Genomic DNA, 21,896 nt, shown 5'->3' with positions numbered 1-21,896 from the left:
ATAGATATATTGTAATTGTGCACTGTAATTTATCTTTCTGTAGTGAAAATAGGCATATTTCAAATATAGTTGGACACTGCATTTCGTCATGATTGTTTTTTTTAAACTGTGATTAATCTGCTAAACTATATTTTTCATAGAATGAAAACTATTGGATGTTATAATTTTCCATATAATATACAGTAGTAAAGATCATATTACTTTTTTGTTTGTGAATGCGTGTAAACGTTCTAGTGGAAAACACATCTACACTGGGCCAGCAGTCATGTTTGTACGGTTTGTTAAACTATAATTACTATGAGGTCATTTATGTGCTAAAGCACTCAATGAATATAATGCAGTGTTTGTTTAGTTAATTGAAAGAAACAGCTTTTCCAAAGCCTAATTGTTAATCCTGCCTCCACTAAGAGAATTTGTAAGTTTCTTAAACCATGCAGAGCCAGTGTTTTAAGATTAGTGGATGCAAAATACATTGTAAAAGGGAAAAGCAGAGACTGGGAACGGTACCAGCCAGTGTCACAAGGAAGTTTATGTCTGAGGTAACTGTTTACAAAGTGCACGAATGCCGTGAGAAAACTTGTTACCTGTTTTCTTGCGTGACGCCCAACCCGTCACAATTTGGCAGCTGTTGTTTCGACGAGTTTCTGCTTTGCCACTGAAACTACTTATGAAGCATTCGCTACTTCGCCCTGCTGTATGAAAGGATTTTGGAACCTTTCCAATGGTGTCTGTACTGTTTTGTTTTTTTACTTGGGTATCATCTGGAATGGGTTCAGATTGATCTTTCATTTAATTTGCAGCCTTCATAAGACTAGCAATTGTGATTGATTTAGAATAAATGAATATGAGACTGAAATCTTATTGTTACACACATTATTATATGAAAAACACAGGCCTCTTTGCCTCTCATTCTCAATCGTCGATAACCTGAATCACCTGGATGTTATCCAAACGTTTATTTTGAAATTTCAATTGGTATTTCCAGTTTGGTGACACACAAAGTTGGTTTTGTAAAACATGTCATTCATACAGCTGATTTTAATACAATCTAATTGTCCTTTATTTTCGATTACGTGTTAAGACATCAGTCAGACCCTAATTCTACATACTCCACTGCAAACTTCAAGTCGGTAATCTACATTACTACAACATCTGCGTGAAGTAGGCCCCCAACCTTTCGCGAAACACTGTTAAAATAGTCTCATTCGTTTGTGCTTGCTTTGTGTTGGTTTTTGCCATTGAAATGGAAGTTTGTGCTGTTTTTGTTTCTGAGTTATTAAAGATTAATTTTGAGGTCAATCAAAGTTTAGCCAGCTGCCCTATTCGTCAAAATTAAACCAAAATAGTCTCATTCGTATGTGCAACGTTTGTGCTGGTTTGTGCCATTAAAATTATAATTGTGCTGTTTTAATTTTTGAGATATTAAATATTAAGGTTACCGGAAGTGGCGACACAAGCCCCCTCCGTTTTCTCCAAATTAAGCCAAAATAGTCTCATTCGTTTGTGCAGCAAAAATATTGATCGGGGTGCTTTTGTTTTCGAGATATTAATGTAAAAATTTTCCGGAAGTGACATCATCGTGAAACGCCGTCAATTGTGCTGCTGTAATTTATGAGTTAAAGATTAGGTTGCCAAAAGTGACGTCACCAGTCACAAGGAATTTTTTGTTTTCAACCAAGACAGTCTAATTTGTGCTCCAAATTATAACGGTCTCATTAGTTTGCGCTATGTGTATATATATATATATATATATATATATATATATATATATATATATATATATATATATATATATATATATATGTATATATGTATGTATGTATGTAGGTACAGTATGTATGTATGTATGTATATATATATATATGTGTGTGTGTATATATATATATATATACATATATATATATATATATATATATATGTGTATATATATATATATATATACACAAACCCCGTTTCCATATGAGTTGGGAAATTGTGTTAGATGTAAATATAAACGGAATACAATGATTTGCAAATCCCTTTCAACCCATATTCAATTGAATGCACTACAAAGACAAGATATTTGATGTTCAAACTCAAAAAACTTTTTTTTTTTTGCAAATAATAATTAACTTAGAATTTCATGGCTGCAACACGTGCCAAAGTAGTTGGGAAAGGGCATGTTCACCACTGTGTTACATGGCCTTTCCTTTTAACAACACTCAGTAAACGTTTGGGAACTGAGGAGACACATTTTTTAAGCTTCTCAAGTGAAATTATTTCCCATTCTTGCTTGATGTACAGCTTAAGTTGTTCAACAGTCCGAGCGTCTCCGTTGTGGTATTTTAGGCTTCATAATGCGCCACACATTTTCAATGGGAGACAGGTCTGGACTACAGGCAGGCCAGTCTAGTACCCACACTCTTTTACTATGAAGCCACGTTGATGTAACACGTGGCTTGGCATTGTCTTGCTGAAATAAGCAGGGGTGTCCATGGTAACGTTGCTTGGATGGCAACATATGTTGCTCCAAAACCTGTATGTACCTTTCAGCATTAATGGCGCCTTCACAGATGTGTAAGTTACCCATGTTTTGGGCACTAATACACCCCTATACCATCACAGATGCTGGCTTTTCAACTTTGCGCCTATAACAATCCGGATGGTTCTTTTCCTCTTTGGTCCGAAGAACACGATGTCCACAGTTTCCAAAAACAATTTGAAATGTGGACTCGTCAAACTACAGAACACTTTTCCACTTTGTATCAGTCCATCTTAGATGAGCTCAGGCCCAGTGAAGCCGACGGTGTTTCTGGGTGTTGTTAATAAACTGTTTTCGCCTTGCATAGGAGAGTTTTAACTTGCACTTACAGATGTAGCGACCAACTGTAGTTACTGACAGTGGGTTTCTGAAGTGTTCCTAAGCCCATGTGGTGAGATCCTTTACACACTGATGTCGCTTGTTGATGCAGTACAGCCTGAGGGATCGAAGGTCACGGGCTTAGCTGCTTACGTGCAGTGATTTCTCCATATTCTCTGAACCCTTTGATGATATTACGGACCGTAGATGGTGAAATCCCTAAATTCCTTGCAATAGCTGGTTGATAAAGGTTTTTCTTTAACTGTTCAACAATTTGCTCACGCATTAGTTGACAAAGTGTTGACCCTCGCCCCATCCTTGTTTGTGAATGACTGAGCATTTCATGGAATCTACTTTTATACCCAATCATGGCACCCACCTGTTCCCAATTTGCATGTTCACCTGTGGGATGTTCCAAATAAGTGTTTGATGAGCATTCCTCAACTTTATCAGTATTTATTGCCAACTTTCCCAACTTCTTTGTCACGTGTTGCTGGCATCAAATTTTAAAGTGTTAATGATTATTTGCAAAAAAAAAAAAAGTTTATCAGTTTGAACATCAAATATGTTGTCTTTGTAGCATATTCAACTGAATATGGGTTGAAAATTATTTGCAAATCATTGTATTCCGTTTATATTTACATCTAACACAATTTCCCAACTCATATGGAAACAGGGTTTGTATTGTGAGGCACATGCACTAACCCCTGTTTCACCGTGCTGCCCATACATATATACAGTACAGGCCAAAAGTTTGGACACACGTTTTCATTCAATGTGTTTTCTATATTTTCATGACTATTTACATTGTAGTTTGTCACTGAAGGCATCAAAACTATGAATGAACACATGTGGAGTTTTGTACTTAACAAAAAAAGGTGAAATAACTGAAAACTTGTTTTATATTCTAGTTTCTTCAATATAGCCACCCTTTGCTCTGATTACTGCTTTGCACACTCTTGGCATTCTCACGATGAGCTTCAAGAGGTAGTCACCTGAAATGGTTTTCACTTCACAGGTGGGCTTGAAGCCCTGCCAACACGCGTACCCAGAGAGAAGCCAATCAGAAGTCACAAAAGCCTTTAACAACCATATTGCTAATTTAATAAACATTTAAAAAAAGTTAAATCAATTTACAATAACATCATCAGTAGCTAAGGGGAAAAAAAGCATCTGACAACTTGAGAGACACCCCTTCCTCAAATTCCCGTCCCCTTTGTTGTGTGTGTGCCGCTGGAGAGGAAATGTTCCCTGCTTGTGCAATAAGTCTGCTCTGGCACAGTTTTCCAGAACTGTCCAGTCTTTTCACAATTAAAACTTGCTCTAGTATGAAGCCTGTCCCATCATTCTTCCATACTTGCAAGCTGATTGATGTACAGTACTCCACGCAAATAGTCATTTTTTAAATCTACAGGGATTCCCTATTTTTTGCTACGCTGGTCTGTTTGTTTTTGGGGACAAATATTGAGATAGCAAAATGGACACTACTTGTCAACAGGGGAAAAACATGCAAAAGGCACACAAACTGAAACGCTGAGACGTGACTAGAAAGGCACAACCTGAGTGGAAGGCTCCGCCCCTGCTACAGTGTTGAGCCCAGAGTTTTGCCTGGCATGCATGTACGTAAATGAATGACTGAATGTAGCGTTCATACACAGAGACACGGTTCGCGCACAGAGGCATACTTAGCTCGATTTGAAATTCTGTAAAAAAAATAAAAAAAATCACAAATAGAGGGGTGCGTAAATCGAGGTTCCACTGTATTTAAACAGTAACAATTTGCTAAATATAAATTATGATACTTGTGGAAGGGGTGGGATGTTGTTTTATTTGCAATCTGGAAAAGCCTTCAGAAACAAACATCTTGCGGACAGACTAGAAACGGGTTATAAAAGTGACTGGGAAGCATAATGTACGCAAAAGCATGTCCAATAGATATTATCTCGACCATGGATGCCCAAACGTTTTGCCTCAAAGGGGCAAAGTGAAAATGTGCCACTGCATCGCGATTTAAAGTGTATAGCAGCACCATGAGTGAATCGTTAAGCCCATTCTGCCACATTTAAAGAGGTGAAGATCATCACATTCAATCAATGGCATTTAGTTAGCCTTGCAGACGTGCCTTCAATGATTGAGTGCCTCTTTTTGAATAAAATTTGGCCCGGGCCCCCACTTAGGCTATCCCTGATCTAGACAACAAGGAAGATTTTTAAATGTAGATTAAAATCATCATAGGTCCCCTTTTAAGCATACAACATCCTTTGTAGTTGGCCATTTGTAGACTACAAGTGAACGAAGAGTGACAGCATCCCTTCACAGAAGATTAAACTAACTTTCCACTTAGTCATGCATAAACTATGGTGAAGGTTCTTTTGAAGTGTGATGTTCATGAGAGCACTATCAGTGTCACTACGTCGTCGGGCTTTAAATAGGTTTTTTGTTGACTATCATTGTAAAAAAATAATGAGTTCAATTGGTTTTTGCAATGCGCACTCATATTGACTGTCAAGACCTGCATTATTGCATTATTTCCCAATATTTTGTGTGTTTTTTTTAGTATCACCGCTCCTTCCTTCCTTTTTTTCTATTTCCTGTTGAAGCGCTGATCCTCGACACCTGTCCTGGCTTAGTTATTCAACTCATCTGCCAGGAGGATTTTTATGCCCAGCAGCTTCCTTCTGATGTTTCTCGTTTAGGATCTTGTGTGTGCCACAGTGTTATTTTAAATCCTGAGTTCCTACACAACCTGTACTATTTCTCTTCTGCCAGGTACCTAATTAAATTCCTTTCTACCTGCATATTGCTTACTTCTTTCCGCATCATCTTATTTTTCTCAGCACTGTCCTTAACAGTCAATTTCCTCAGAACGTTGGTTGAAAAAATTAAGTGTTGTTTGGCGAATCTTATGGGGTTCATGTGGTATTCGCTACACCAACTAGCGGTGGGGTAATATCTTATGGTGGCTAATTTTTTTTGCCTGCAACGTAAAGCATACAATTAGTTGAGAGTTGGCTTGTATCCCCCAAAAATTGTAAGGTACGGCACTCGTAAGCTGAAGTACCACTGTATTTGAGTTGTGTCACTTAATGCATTTCACAAAACTTGTTTTGATTATATAAATGCCAGTTTAATTGATAAGTGAATTGTACCAAGTGTGTAATGTTGCCCCAGAAATAATCCTGAAAATCCATTTTTCCTACAGTACTTGCTGGTAAACTTAAATTTTAAATAGGAATTAAAGATGAAAACCATAAGTTATTGTACACCAAAAATATAACCACTCGTTTATGTAACGGTGGTGGTCGTTTTACAAACATGTAATGTACCCAAAATTGCCCCAAAGCTGAGCAACATAACTACATAACATAGAAAATCTAACAAACAGTCAAAATCATATTGGTACTTTGTTTTATTTAGGATTATATGGATATTAATAGCGATTAATGCCCACATTGTGTTTTGTGGAATGACATTGTATAATAAACCTACTTTTTGTATAACCTCAGCAGGCACACAGCTGGGATATGTGTTTCCATTCTTGTAAAGCATTTCTTTGTTGGTATGATTTCAGTGATCCTGTTGTGTAAATTTAGCTCATGTGGAACTCTGCCTTTGGGGCCTCTGTGGTGCTACAAAGGTATGTGGATTAGAATGTACGTCTGTGGCCAGTCTGTCAGTTGCATGAATGACTGAGCATTTCATGGAATCTACTTTTATACCCAATCATGGCACCCACCTGTTCCCAATTTGCATGTTCACCTGTGGGATGTTCCAAATAAGTGTTTGATGAGCATTCCTCAACTTTATCAGTATTTATTGCCAACTTTCCCAACTTCTTTGTCACGTGTTGCTGGCATCAAATTTTAAAGTGTTAATGATTATTTGCAAAAAAAAAAAAAGTTTATCAGTTTGAACATCAAATATGTTGTCTTTGTAGCATATTCAACTGAATATGGGTTGAAAATTATTTGCAAATCATTGTATTCCGTTTATATTTACGGTACATCTAACACAATTTCCCAACTCATATGGAAACAGGGTTTGTATTGTGAGGCACATGCACTAACCCCTGTTTCAAAATTTAAAATTTAAGTTTACCAGCAAGTACTGTAGGAAAAATGGATTTTCAGGATTATTTCTGGGGCAACATTACACACTTGGTACAATTCACTTATCAATTAAACTGGCATTTATATAATCAAAACAAGTTTTGTGAAATGCATTAAGTGACACAACTCAAATACAGTGGTACTTCAGCTTACGAGTGCCGTACCTTACAATTTTTGGGGGATACAAGCCAACTCTCAACTAATACTTTTTGTATAACCTCAGCAGGCACACAGCTGGGATATGTGTTTCCATTCTTGTAAAGCATTTCTTTGTTGGTATGATTTCAGTGATCCTGTTGTGTAAATTTAGCTCATGTGGAACTCTGCCTTTGGGGCCTCTGTGGTGCTACAAAGGTATGTGGATTAGAATGTACGTCTGTGGCCAGTCTGTCAGTTGCAAGCCTCTGTTGCCTTACTTGTGGCAATACGGTGTCAATTTGTCTACGAAGGTTCATCACTGTCGCAATAGTGTCAAATTCCAGAAAATACTGAATCAGCTCATTCTGTCTTAGGGCATAAACACATTCTACAATTTTGCCAGCTTTTTCTTTTCCTGCACATAGCCTGTGCTAAAGAACTGAAATGTGCCGCCGATATTTATCCAATGGATAGCTAGGAATATTCAGGCTAACCTGAAGTCAAATCATCTAGGTAGTGTCAAATCATCTAGTGTACACAGTATAATTGCTTCCATCAAGCTGGTTATTGTATTGGGCAGGATTGTGCAAGAAATACCAATTTCTATAAAACTTTGTGAAGGGGTGAGGAAAGGGTTAGAGACTACTAATCATTTTAGTTGCACATAGAAATGTCAAATTAAAATGTGTTTCTAGTAAAAAAAAAAAAAAAACATGTATCCATATATTAGGTTGCTGTGCTTTAACACGGTGAGAGCCCTGGGAGTGACTAACTCAAATAGTAGCCCACCACTAAAACATGCAGTGTCAAATAAATCCACTCACACATTCCAGTACACACAGACACATGCTGCTGCAGATTCCAATACCATCAGCACCATCATGTCAGACAACACTGTCAGATGACCTTTTTACGTGCTGATCCTTCATATAAAAGGTGTTTATGTGGCTCTGTGGTGTTTGACAAAGTACCATATGGATTATAGCAGTGGTGAAAATACTTTAATCAACTTCCTCCACTCTTCTCCAAACCCTTGCCTTCATGCAAACTTCAAGATTCTGAAGTTCAAATATTTTCTTCCTCCTCCCACCTGTCATATAGCCTGAGTCTAGTGTGTTAATTTGTGCGGAGGTGGAGAAAGGGGTAGACAGCTTATATCTGCTGTCGAGTGAAGAGCCTTGCTAAAAAGGATTGTATCTTGGTAAGCGTTTCAGTTTCACTTTAGTTCTCATGACCTGCATTGCAACAGCAGAGCTCCTTTCACTCACAAGAGTACCTCTTCAATAGAGTCCGTCAGGACGAAGCAGTGACCATTAATTCTCGATTACATGATCCCAATTGTATGTGATTAGAGGTAGCAATGCACTGAGCTTTATAAATACAGTACACTATTAGGACAAGGGGGGACTAATGTAACCACGCAAGCTAAAACAATAACGAAAGTGTAAGACTAAAGTTAATATACACTACAATTCACAATATAGAAATGTAATTATAGCTGGGGACAGTCACACCTCTGATGTTGACCACAATCTATTTTGGGACATTTGTCAACAGAATTTAGATTATTACAAAACATGTTAATAAATTGTAGAGAAATAAATAAATTAATTGTAATGTGAATAAATCTACTAAAGGGTAAAATTTTCCCGATCATTTTAATTGATTCGACTGTGAGGTTTATTGTCGAATATTTTTGATTACTCAAATGGTAAATGGGTTACCGTACACTTGTAAAGGGCTTTTCTACTTTCAAGGTACTCAAAGAGATTTGACACTATTTCCACATCCACCCATTAACACACTGATGGCGGCAGCTGCCGTGCAAGGCCCTAACTACGATCCATCAGGAGCAAGGGTGAAGTGTCTTTCTCAAGGATACAACAGATGTGACTAAGATGGCACTCAGCATCAAGGGTTGGAATTGGGGGTAAATCACCAAAAATGATTCCCGGGCGCGGCCACCGCTGCTGCTCACTGCTCCCCTCACCTCTCAGGGGGTGATCAAGGTTGATGGGTCAAATGCAGAGAATAATTTCGCCACACCTCATGTGTGTGTGACAATCATTGGTACTTTAACTTTAACTTTAACTTAGAACTGTGCCAATGTTGTCAGCATTAGAGGGGCCATTTAACTTTGCCTTTCCTGCTTTGAGTGTGAATTCCCTTTAAGTAATGTTTAGTCTATACTCTCCATCATCTCTTCTCACATTGTTCTATTAACATCTCTTTTGCAAAAAGTGTAATTCAAAAAAATGTGATTTAAGATACATATTTTTACGATCACGACATGAATCACTACTTTATTTCAGCAAATATACCGCTTAAAACAAACCCATTTTAATACACACACACAATAGGGTGCTGATCCCTAACTTGAAAAATGGTTTCATCTTTCAGGTATGCCATCATGTGTGGTATTTTGGCTGAATATGACACAATGCAGAACAAGATCAAGAATGGCTATATTTTTAAGGTAAGTTGTTGTATTTATTTTGTTACTTTTTATTTAAATGCTTTATACTTTTAAGTTTATATGTCATATTGTATTCTCTCGTCAAGTCTAAACCCTCCCACATCCTTTACTTTTTATTACATAAGACTGTGGGTGTGTATGTGCGTGCTTGCGTGTGTGTAACAATGGCACGTATCCTTTTATCCTCTGTCAACGGCCTCCCCTAAAACATAGTGTACCTGCAAAACTCTCGACAGGTGAGCCAAAGGAGAGCGCATATGTGAAAAAATGTTTTTGAGAATCTAAATGGAAAAGCAAGAGAGCGCGTGTGCGTGGCCGTGATAGCGTGTGTGAGAAGCGTTTGTGAAATACTTGTGGGTTGGTGAAGCAGGACAGATCAGGTCAGAACAGAGGGGCGGTAGAAATAGCAGCCATGTCATAAATCAACATTGAGAATGTTCACCCTGTCTTTCTGGTTTCCTCCTGTCTCAGGATCATCTGGATAAAGCAATCGAGCTGAAGCCTCAAGACCCCATGTCCTACTACCTGCTGGGCCGCTGGTGCTACGCTGTATGTGACCCTATCTCTCACATCTCTCTCCACATGCAAAATCACTTCCACTCTGAAAGCTGACACAACCTCACATCTCCTTTTGCAAACACTTCCATCATTTCTCCTCAATCACTTCCTAGAGTTTTGTTTTCCCTGTAAGTATGTTCAGGAGAAGGCTCCAGGACACCGGCCATTGTTAACTTGAAATCAGATTGTAGCTAGAACATATTTTCATCCAGCTGCTGTTCAAGCTTGTGTTGCAGAATCACAGCTAATACATATCCTGACAGTTTTTACTATGTCTGGTCTGCCAGTCAGTAAGCTGTAGTGATTTATTAGGAAGCGATTCATTTCTTTGTATATTTATTTTTGTAATCTGTCTATGAAGGTACTCATTCATCCAGGTCATTGTCATCTCAGGGCATTCAATTGATCACAACTGCAATGTTTGGTTTGTCTTGGAAGACGTTTTGCCGCTCATCCGAGTAGGCTTCATCAGTTCGTGCTCATAGACTTAGATTGGTCAGATCTAGTCCAGCGGCTGGTGCCAAAAAAATATATATTTATACTCCACAAAACCAAAGGGTGTGCCTGGGTAAGGATGGTTTTGACCTATCGTAGTCAGAAAAACAACTGTTTTAATGTAAACAAGCAATCCTAACTGTCAAAGCCAACAACAGTCGTTGAAGTGTAAATTCCCCTCGTTAGCATCGAGGTATTGTGTGGAAGAACGATCGCTGTGGATCGACTACTGACAATCCAAAATAGTCGGACTTCCCCGCATAAGCATTCCATTCAGTTGTAAACAAAAGGCATTCTGGTCGCCTTCTGTGACCACAATGTTTCTAACTCCTGTTATTTGTTGAAGGCTAAATTGCAGTCTTTTCGGAATGGTTGAAAGGATGGTGTTGTATGTGGTAGACAGGTGGTGTCACAGACCACCTCCTCTGTTCAGGGATGGTTTTTCAACCTTGATTAGATGACTTCCCTCAATCCTGTTTCGTACCATATGTCCTCCCTGTTCAGAACCTCTCATTTTTTGTTCTCTAGGAGTGTTGTTTCTCCCTGAGGTGCAGGTATACAGCTGAGTCTTGGCCTGAAGAGTTTGGCCGTCTATGTTGTGCCATGTGTCGGCTTTGTGGTCTTTTTGTTTCCCCAATATATGAATCAGTGCATTGATCATTACACTGGGTAGCATACACCAGATTGTTTTTGTGGTTGTAGGGTGTCCGGTCTTTAGGATGCGCCAATCTTTGTCTCGGGGTGTTGCCTGATTTGAAGTGTACTGGGATGTTGTGTTGGTTACAAAATATCCAGAGTTTCTCAGATAGACCTGATACATATGGAATGACAGTATTTTTGCATCTGCCACCTTTTTTCTCCTCATCCACTCTGTTCTTGTTATTTCTGGAACTGGATGCACTTTTCACAAACGACCAGCTGGGCCTCCCTCAAATGCCTATGCTCTTTCTCTTTGGCCTGTGGGCTGGTAGGAACATTATCGGCTCTGTGTTGTAGGGTTCTGATAATGCCCAGTTTGTGTTCCAAAGGGTAGTTTGAGTCAAAAAGTAGGAATTGATCGGCTATGCGTGGGATTTTGGTAAATCCCAACATGGAGGCCCCTGTTTCTCCAATGTGGACATCACAGTCCAAAAGAGGTAATTTACTGTCTTTGACATTCTCACGTGTGAACTTGATGTTTTTGTCCACTGAGTTAATGTGTTTGGTAAAGGCTTGCAACTCTTGGTTTCTAATTTTCACCCATGTGTCATCCACATATCTGTACCAATGACTTGGTACTGTTCCCTTAAAAGAGTTCAAAGCTCTCTTTTCCATGTCATCCATTTAAAGGTTCGCTACTATTGGGGATACAGGTGATCCCATGGCAAAACCATGAATTGAAAAGTATGTAGTGTTCAGGCAAAGTTCCAGCAAAAGGCACATTTTGAAATGCGGTTAAAGCTTGCAATGTGTTTCTAAATGTCACAGTTTGTCAGGAAGTAAAAAAAGGCTGCTATGGACATCAAATGCATTAGTCAACATCATTAATCTGGAGCATTGCCCTGATTTTTTCACAGAGTTTTATAGACTCGCTGTCATGTTTGCATGTTCACACAATGATCTAGTCTACCTGTTTGAAAGCTGCCACGATGACGCCATAGCAATACAACACCTGCAATTAGTTGGCGCTCGGAATAATGGTGTAAAGCAGACTTCCTATTGTCTGTCAAAAAGAAGACATACAAAACATACAGTATGTGGAAAGTTACCGGTACTACAGTTATGGAAAATATACCAAAAGTAACTAGGCAATGCTTCTTTTTTCCTTAGCCTGTGAAGCACTTCATTTTACTTCATGTTTGTCATGCAGTATACAGGAAGGAGGAGCAATGAGAAGCTCCCAACCGGTTCCACGATGATTGAGCAATTTTTTGGTCTCTTTCTATAAAATAGAACTTTGACTGTGATCTCACATACCTAAAGTGTCCTCCAACATATATTTCAAATGTCACTGAACTGTAACCAGATTTCTGGCATTTGGAAATCTTCGACTGTGATTCCCCTCCCTAAAACATGTAAATCTAGATCTAGATTTAAGACCAGTTGCATTAACATCACTAATAAGTCCTGGTCGTGTGTTCTATTGAGGGACTTGATCCACTCCAATTTGCCTATCTAGCAGAGAGAGGTGTATATGAAGCAACGCTTTTTTATACTCATTGATTGATTGATTGAAACTTTTATTAGTAGATTGCACAGTACAGTACATATTCCGTACAATTGACCACTAAATGGTAACACCCCAATACGTTTTTCAACTTGTTTAAGTCGGGGTCCACGTAAATCAATTCATGGTACAAATATATACTATCATCATAATACTGTCATCACACAAGTTAACTATCAGAGTATATCATACTTGTCAACCTTGAGACCTCCAGATTTGGGGGGGGGGGGGGGTTAAGGGGGAGTATATTTATAGCTAGAATTCACTGAAATGTAAGTATTTCTTATATATATACAGTATATATATATATATATATATATATATATATATATATATATATATATATATATGGATGTATTTTATTATTTTTTTTATTATATATATATATATATATATATATATATATATATATACTTATAAATAAAATAAATACTTGTATTTCAGTGTTCATTTATGATTGATAAATTGATTGATTGAAATTTTTATTAGTAGATTGCACAGTTCAGAACATATTTCGTACAATTGACCACTAAATGGTAACACACGAATACGTTTTTCAACTTGTTTAAGTCGGGGTCCACGTAAATCAATTCATGGTAAATTTTATAATTTTTAATTCATGTATATTTACACATATACACACATAACACTCATCTTTACTCAATGTTGTATTTGAAAGTGCAATGCTTTGCAGCCAGTAGCACAGCCTTTGAAGGAGCGTAGGTATGAGCAGTGTAATATTCTGGATTGGAGTCAATAACCAGGCGAGGTGACGAAGTCACTGTTACGTCTCTTTACTTCATACTTCAGAACCGACTCCCACACTTGCCGTCAGGGTGCGCAATACAACGTAAACCGTTGGCCAACCAAAAAGTAACCACAGAACAATAGTGTTCTGTGGTTACTTTTTGGTTGGCCAAGCGGACGTGACGACAGGCTGTGCTCACTCAGGTCAGCATGGACCTGGAGGGGGCGTGCCTTAAGTCCGGCTGGAAATCGGAAGAAGTTCAGGAGAATGGTTGTCCCGGGAGATTTTCGGGAGAGGCACTGAAATTCGGGAGTCTCCCGGAAAATTCGGGAGGGTTGGCAAGTATGGAGTATATGCATCGAATTATTTACATTATTTACAATCCGGGGGGTGGGATGAGAAGTTTGGTTGATAACAGCACTTCAGTCATCAACAATTGCATCATCAGAGAAATGGGCATTGAAACAGTGTAGGTCTGACTTGGTAGGATATGTACAGTGAGCAGAGAACATAGTGAGTTCAGATAGCATAAGCACAAGTATATACATTAGAAATACATTTGATTATTTACCTTTGGATGTAACCCCCCCTGCAAACACTTAGAGAAGCCACAAGCCCATGCCAGGCTCTTATGTTCGCTGATTTCTCTTTTAATACAATGCAGCCACACCTCATAATAGAGAGCCTTGTGTCTAAATTTGAATTGTCTCCCCAGCTTGTGCTATGGATTTTACACTTTTTAACTGACAGAGAGCAATGAGTCTCCGTAAACAGCTGTCTCTCTGACTCTAGCCATCTCCACAGGTTCACCCCAAGGATGGATCCTTTCACCCTTACTTCTTATTATGTATATGGATGAATGCAGGAGTAGGCTGGAGGACAGCTATCTGATTAAATTCTCTGAAAACGCGGCACTGCTGTCCCTCCTCTATGGTTCACAATCAAAGCATGAGAGCGCCCTAACTGATTTTATCTCCTGGTGTGACTGTAACTTTTTGGATTTAAATGTACCTAAAACAAAATAATTAATTATTGATTTTAGACATAAGAAGGACAATTCTATGGAGTACGTCATACGTAACCGAAAAGTTGACATTGATTCATCATATAAGTACTTGGGAACCATTTTTGACGACCAGCTCAAATTTGATGTGAACACAGATTCTATAGTGAAGCGAGCACAACAGAGAATTAATCTTCTCAAGAAACTAAATTATTTATCTGTCAGGCCTGTTCTACTCTGTCATTTTTATCAAGAATTTATTCAGAGTCTTGTGTGTTTTTCTTTAATTTGTTGGTTTCACTGTCTTTCAGTCAAAGACCGAAACAGCCTGACTAGTATTGTTAAGTCTTGCTCTAGAATTACCGTAGTAAAACTTAGAGACTTAAACTTTTTCTGCAACCACCAAATACTCCGAAAAGCAAAGAGCATTTTAGCCTCCCCGAGCCATGTCCTTGCGGGTGAATTCTCTCTGTTGCCTTCAGGGCGACTTTATGCCATTCCAATGTGTTAAAAAAAATTGCTTTTCCAAGTATTCCCATCTGCACTCAGACTCCTAAACTTATAAATTCTTCAGAGGCTTGTATTGTTGTACTGTTTATGTATTTATTGACTATTTATTTATTGTGGGCCATGTGTAAACTTTGCGAACTACGACAACCTGCTGCTCAAAATGAATTACCCCTTGAGGGATTAATAAAGTTGTTTGAATTGAATTGAATGTAACCACTAGAATTTATTGGCCTTTCACACCTCACTGTGCCTGTTTTAAGTGGTTCAGTCTTCTTCAGGGTCACTGAGGTGCTTGACCCTATGCCAGTAAAAGAAAGACCGCAACCTGGCCTGGACACCAGTCAATCAAAAAGACAGACAGACAAGCATCCACACTCATATTCACACCAATAGACACCACTCTGACTGCAGGAAAGTCAATCTTTAGACTACCACTGACCCAAACAAATTAACAATATGTTAATATGCATGGTGTTGTACATCTATACGCACGTGCTGTCAATTCTGAGTTTTTGGCACAGATCAAAACAAGGCGAACATGTTACTTTTTTGTTAGTGTCTTCTTGATTTGTTTGACAGTTGGTAACTGTATAAAACACTATATTCATAGCTTAAAGGGGTACTGCACTTTATTTGGAATTTTGCCTATCGTTCACAATCCTTATGAGAGACAAGATTTTTTTTGCTTTCTAACATATAAAAATCAGCTTGTTCTGGCTAGCAATGCAGCTAATGAGAGCTATGAATTCTACCTCTAAATCACTTAAAAATGCATTCAAAAACCGCCAATAATACTTTATTTACGTTCTATATCCCGTATAATAATCAAGCTGTAGCGACATTGTTATTGTGAGAGCAAACACTGAGAAACTCTTTTTCTAGTGTAGTAACACATCGCCATGCTACAGTATTAGCCGTAAAACCTAGCTGCGGCAAGAGACAAGCTAGTTTCTACGTCAGCATGAAACGTATTGAGTTTGTAATGCACAACACAGCGATACAACACCAATTTTTACTGACTGAAAAACATGAACAATCATATTACAGTATCTGTAAAGTATTAGCGCACATTTCATGTTTTGTTTGTACACAGCTGAGCTAGCCAGAGAGCGTATGTACTGTGGTTGTACTAACACGCATGACGTGCTGCTTGTATCGTGATCAATATTAAAGTGACTCACTCGATGAACAGTTGTTCGTCCGGGCCAGCTGACCGGGGACGTTTCCTGCTGATTTTAGGTAAGCACGCCATTTATGTCGAAATAGCTTGGCTCCAAGTTCCATATATATAGGCTCAAAATCGTCTTCATTAGCAGTATATTTAGCTTGAAAAGTATAAGGTTGTGAATCCTCATTTGTCCAAAAATAGTAATCTTTGTTGTCTGCCATGATCAGAACACACTTGTGTTTGATTTCGGACGTAGGAACACACATGTTGCCAGAAGTCAGACGTGTGCTGCTATGTAAAAATAAATCAATGTGCGGAATAAATCAGTCCCGGAAATAATTAAAATGATCAAAATTTGGTTAATATTGAACATATTACATTCTGTTATGAACGTGTCTGTTACTACATTATATACAGACTTGCACTGTGTATATAAAACGTTGCTGCAGGGTTTTGATGTTGTTTTAGAGGGTTTTAAGTCTTCAATGGTGAATCATTAGCTGCATCTTTTAAGCCTTTTTTATCGTCTTTAAAATCTTTAAAAAAAAAATAAAATGTGTGTTCTTGTCTCTCATAATGATTGTGAACGATAGGCAAAAAAAAAAAAGTGCAGTTCCCCTTTAAGTGAAACTGCACCTTCCAATGTGAATAGCCAATTGACAGCCAAAAGCTGGCACAAGTAGCAAAAAGACTGAGAAAGTTGAGGAATGCTCATCAAACACTTATTTGGAACATCCCACAGTTGAACAGGCTAATTGGGAACCGGTGGGTGCCATGATTGGGTATAAAAGTAGCTTCCATGAAATGCTCAGTCATTCGCAAGCAAGGATGGGGCAAGGGTCACCACTTTGTGAACAAATATGTGTGCAAATTGTTGAAGAGTTTAAGAACAACATTTCTCAACAAGCTATTGCAAGGAATTTAGGGATTTCACCATCTACGGTCCGTAATATCATCAAAACGTTCAGAGAATCTAGAGAAATCACTGCACGTAAGCGATGACATTACGGACCTTTGATCCCTCAGGCGGTACTGCATCAAAAACCGACATCAGTGTGTAAAGGATATCACCACATGGGCTCAGGAACACTACAGAAAAACAGTGTGAATAACTACAGCTCGCCGCTACATCTGTAAGTGCAAGTTAAAACTGTACTATGCAAAGCGAAAGCCATTTATCAACACCACCCAGAAACGCTGCCGGCTTCGCTGGGCCTGAGCTTATCGAAGATGGACTGATGCAAAGTGGAAAAGTTTTCTGTGGTCTGACGCGTCCACATTTCAAATTGTTTTTGGAAACTGTAGACGTGGTGTCCTCAGGACCAAAGAGGAAATTCACCATCTGGACTGTTATAGGCGCAAAGTTGAAAAGCCAGCATCTGTGATGGTATAGGGGTGTATTAGTGCTCAAAACATGGGTAACTTACACATCTGTGAAGGCATCATTAATGCTGAAAGGTACATACAGGTTTTGGAACAACATATGTTGCCATCCAAGCAACGTCTTTTTCATGGACGGCGTAGCTTCGTAGTAAAAGAGTGCGGGTACTAGACTGGCCTGCCTGTAGTCCAGACCTGTCGCCCATTGAAAATGTGTGGCGCATTATGAAGCGTAAAATACGACAATGGAGACCCCCGGACCGTTGAACAACTTAAGCTGTACATCAAGCAAGAATGGGAAAGAATTCCAACTGAAAAGCTTAAAAAAATGGTCTCCCCAGTTCCCAAACATTTACTGAGTGTTGTTAAAAGGAAAGGCCATGTAACACAGTGGTAAAAATGCCCCTGTGCCAACTCTTTTGAAATGTGTTGCTGCCAGTAAATTCTAAATTAATGATTATTTGAAAAAAAAAATTAAGTTTCTCAGTTTGAACATTAAATATTTTGTCTTTGTAGTGTATTCAATTGAATGTAAGTTGAAAATGATTTGCAAATCATTGTATTCTGTTTTTATTTACGTTTTACACAACGTGCCAACTTCACTGGTTTTGGGTTTTGTAGTTGCACTTTTTGTATGGTGAGCTAGATGCGACAATTCGCCATTTAATAGAGTAATCAATGTTATTGTCTTTAAGAGTCCATATGTATTTCCTCAGCTCTGTGGGGTTCCTGAGTTAGGGCCTACAGAATGATGCTGTGTGATTGTTATAGCGGGTTTTGAAGGTATTTTCTGTGATTCCGATATATGTCTCTGTGTTTGAGTTGTCTTTGCGGGTGACGTTGGCTTGATAGATGACTGATAGTTTCAAACAGCCTTTGTCTGCAATTGCAGTTACCTGTGGGGTTGGGGTTGTTAGTGGTATCGGCTGTCTGTCTGGGCGTGCTCAGTATCTTTTTGTTGTGTCTGTCCGTGGTTTGCTTCATAGTCATCATGCAGCTGTAACTAAGGCCATGCCTACACTAAGTCGTTTAACCCCTTAAACGAATAACTATTTAGCCTTAGCCCCGTATCAGCCACACTAAACCAGCGTTTAAGCTCCTCCTCCTCGGACAAATTTTTACACGAGTAAGTCAGCCGTGTAATTCTTGAATCTCCGGCACTTAGCTTTGTATGGACTCATTGATCGTTTACAAAGTGAGTTCGGAGAGGAAGTGACGCCACAAAGACCAAGCCCACACAAGAAGTGACATCAGAAAGAACGTCTCACAGCCAGCTTCATAATAAAGTTAAAGTTAAAGTACCAATGATTGAGCGGTTTCGTAACTCGGAGCTCACCACTGGAAATATGAAGGCGAGTCATCCAGACATGCCCGTGTGTCTCATTCTTCTACATGTATAGACGCTTGTGGAAATCACACATGAATACCTTAAGAGAAAGTGATTGCAGCTATTTGGGATACAACACTTCTCAGACGGCAAAATAACTTTCCAATGTCCAGCCGGGTCAGCTGTGTTTCTACTTGGCGAAAAGCTTTGACCATATGTCGAAGGAGAGACAACGAGAATGTGAGCTACCATGGATGTGATAAAAAAGGTAGCGTGTGCTTTGTATAACCTGGCCATCGAGGAAAACGGTGAAGGCTTTTGGACTGGCAAAGCAGACTGTATCAGTTATTCCGCCAAGTATGTTGCGGACTCGACGTCTAGGTCCAGAGTATATAAAGTCACCAAAAACAAATGGACAATGAAGGTGAAGGCAAAAGAGTGAGGAGTGTCCTGACAAGATATCTAAATCCCTAATTTGATTGATTTAAAATGTTGTTTATCACATTGTTTACGTGTCTAATAAAGATTTGATTAATTTATGATGTGTCAGGTGTGATTCCCTACAATAGGGCCCCACAGCACACTGGATTCCAGTTTATTGAAATACCACAACACTGGATATTGTTCAAATAAGTTACATTTAAGAACTTGCACACAAAGCAACACTGGAGATGACTATGACATCCGCATTTTCCGCGCATGCGTACTACATCCATAAACGTGGATGCATATGCAAAAGTGCAATATATTTATCTGAACAGTAATCTACTTATTTATATCTGCACCTTATTGCTCTTTTATCCTGCACTACAACGAGCTAATGCAACCAAATGTTGTTCTTATCTGTACTGTAAAGTTCAAATTTGAATGACAATAACAGAAAGTCTAAGTCTAGTTCTAAGGTCGCGTGCGCCGGCGGACGGAGGGGGCGGGGGTCTTAAACGGTGGCATTGTTGTGTGTGGACATGGATAAGGTTAGGTGTGATCTACCCTGGATAACCTTAGCCGGCTTAGTGTAAACGGAGCCTAAGTTTCAAAGTGTTCCTGTTGAATATCTTCAATTAATTTATGTCCAATATTCGATATATATATATATATATATATATATATATATATATATATATATATATATAGCACAGTGTACGAAGGTTCTGGGTTGTGGGTCTTTCTGTGTGGAGTTTGGATGTTCTCCCCGTGACTACGTGGGTTCCTCCGGGTACTACGGCTTCCTCCCACCTCCAAAGACATGCACCTGGGGATAGGTTGATTGGCAACACTAAATTGGCCGTAGTGTGTGAATGTGAGTGTGAATGTTGTCTGTCTATCTGTGTTGGCCCTGCGACGAGGTGGCCGCCTTCCGACAGAATGGGATATATATATATATACTGTAATGATTATTTGTGTACGTATATATTTATATGTATATATTCATATGCACTCACAGAAATATGTTATATATATGTATATATATATGTAGTTATATATATATACATATACATATATGTGTGTGTGTGTGTGTGTTTGTGCGTTCCCTTTGATGGGCTGGCGTCCAGTCTAAATATAGTTGTGTATATATACAGTATACACTGTATATGTCCAGGGTGCACCCTGCCTTTCACCCAAAGTCAGCTGGGATAGGCTCCAGCGTACCCTTGACACTAATGAGGATAACGGTTGATAAAATTGATGTATGAATGGAAATAGATGTATCAAATTAATAAATTTTAGCCTAAAAGTTTTAGTCATAAAATGTTTACTGTAACTAAATGTGTTTTTTGCAGGTGGCTCAATTATCCTGGATCGAGAGGAAGGTTGCTGCTGCATTATTTGGGGAGCCTCCCAGTGCCTCAATTGAAGACGCATTGGCAAATTTTCTGAAGGTTGGGTTTTTACCTATACATATATACTAGTCAGAACTCTACTGTGTAATTTGTCAATTCAGTTAAAACATATCAGCCCTCCCAATCTCAGCTCCACAGACAATACAAATTGCTTCATTAAAGGCCTGCTGTTGTTTTTTTTATATTATTTCATAATAATATTATATATCCTATGTTTATATTCCTATGTAAGTTCAGTCAAAATATATGTACTACATCATTACACACATCAATAAGCAACATTATATGACATACAGGACATGTTAAAAAGCAAACTTAACTTCTTTGACCAAAAATATGTGGTTGAAACCACCTTTTTTTAATTTTCTTTTTTAAATTTGTCATCCATTCATTAAAAAAATAATTGTACAAAACAAATTTCACATACAGTGAGCAGTTTATGTGCACAAATATGTTAATGATTCTGTTTTATATTCTTAATAGTGTTTTTAAATATTTTTTTAAAATGTATTAAGTGTTTTTCATAACTTAATTTCTAATTCTAAATCATTCCATAGGTTGACCTTGTCTTAATTTGTTTTTGCAAACACTCAAATCCTTCTTAGTTTATATCGGTTGGTTTGCATCCGAAATATCCTGTATCCATGCAGAAAACAATATGAAATATATGTAAATGATGAATGAAATGGGTAAATAAACTTTTAGCATTAAATGTACCTTAATTGAAGACTCTTGTCGGCAAGAGTCTTGATCTTGAGGTCAGTTGTTGGTGAAGACAACGATGAGTGGAGAGGGAGGGAAAGAGGAATAAGCTACATGGACGTCACATTCGTACTTTTGGGAAGTTATTTCTTGAATTCAATAGTGTTTCTCAGCTTCTTTATCAAAGTGCTGGCACTTGCAAAACAATTTGGCCCCATTATAACTCAGGTGCAAATTCTTGTGTTCAGATGAAGATTTTTATTTTGTGTGTGTGTAAGAGAGGTTTCTTACCTGCTGACAGTTTTGACTGACACTTCAGCCTTCGTCAGAGCTGTTGTAGCTTCCTGGTGTGACATGTCTAAAAACAGCTTATTCAAGGAAGATACGCACATGACA

The 21,896-nt window shown here is 38.4% G+C and overlaps 1 protein-coding gene across 3 annotated transcripts in view; it reads left to right on the top strand.

Annotated features, from left to right (window-relative positions):
* Nucleotides 1-21,896, top strand: part of rmdn2 (regulator of microtubule dynamics 2) — an 83,892-nt gene that overhangs the window by 46,953 nt on the left and 15,043 nt on the right. For all 3 annotated transcript variants that reach the window (XM_061962270.1, XM_061962261.1, XM_061962278.2), the window contains exons 6-8: nucleotides 9,487-9,562; nucleotides 10,034-10,111; nucleotides 20,739-20,837. In XM_061962270.1, coding sequence (XP_061818254.1) covers nucleotides 9,487-9,562; nucleotides 10,034-10,111; nucleotides 20,739-20,837 — 253 coding nt within the window. The remainder of the gene's footprint in view (nucleotides 1-9,486; nucleotides 9,563-10,033; nucleotides 10,112-20,738; nucleotides 20,838-21,896) is intronic.

The sequence above is a fragment of the Nerophis lumbriciformis genome, linkage group LG02, assembly GCF_033978685.3.
Source record: "Nerophis lumbriciformis linkage group LG02, RoL_Nlum_v2.1, whole genome shotgun sequence".
NCBI lineage: Eukaryota > Metazoa > Chordata > Actinopteri > Syngnathiformes > Syngnathidae > Nerophis > Nerophis lumbriciformis.
Note: the sequence above shows the minus strand (reverse complement) of the source record. Positions and strands in the feature narration are given on the sequence as shown.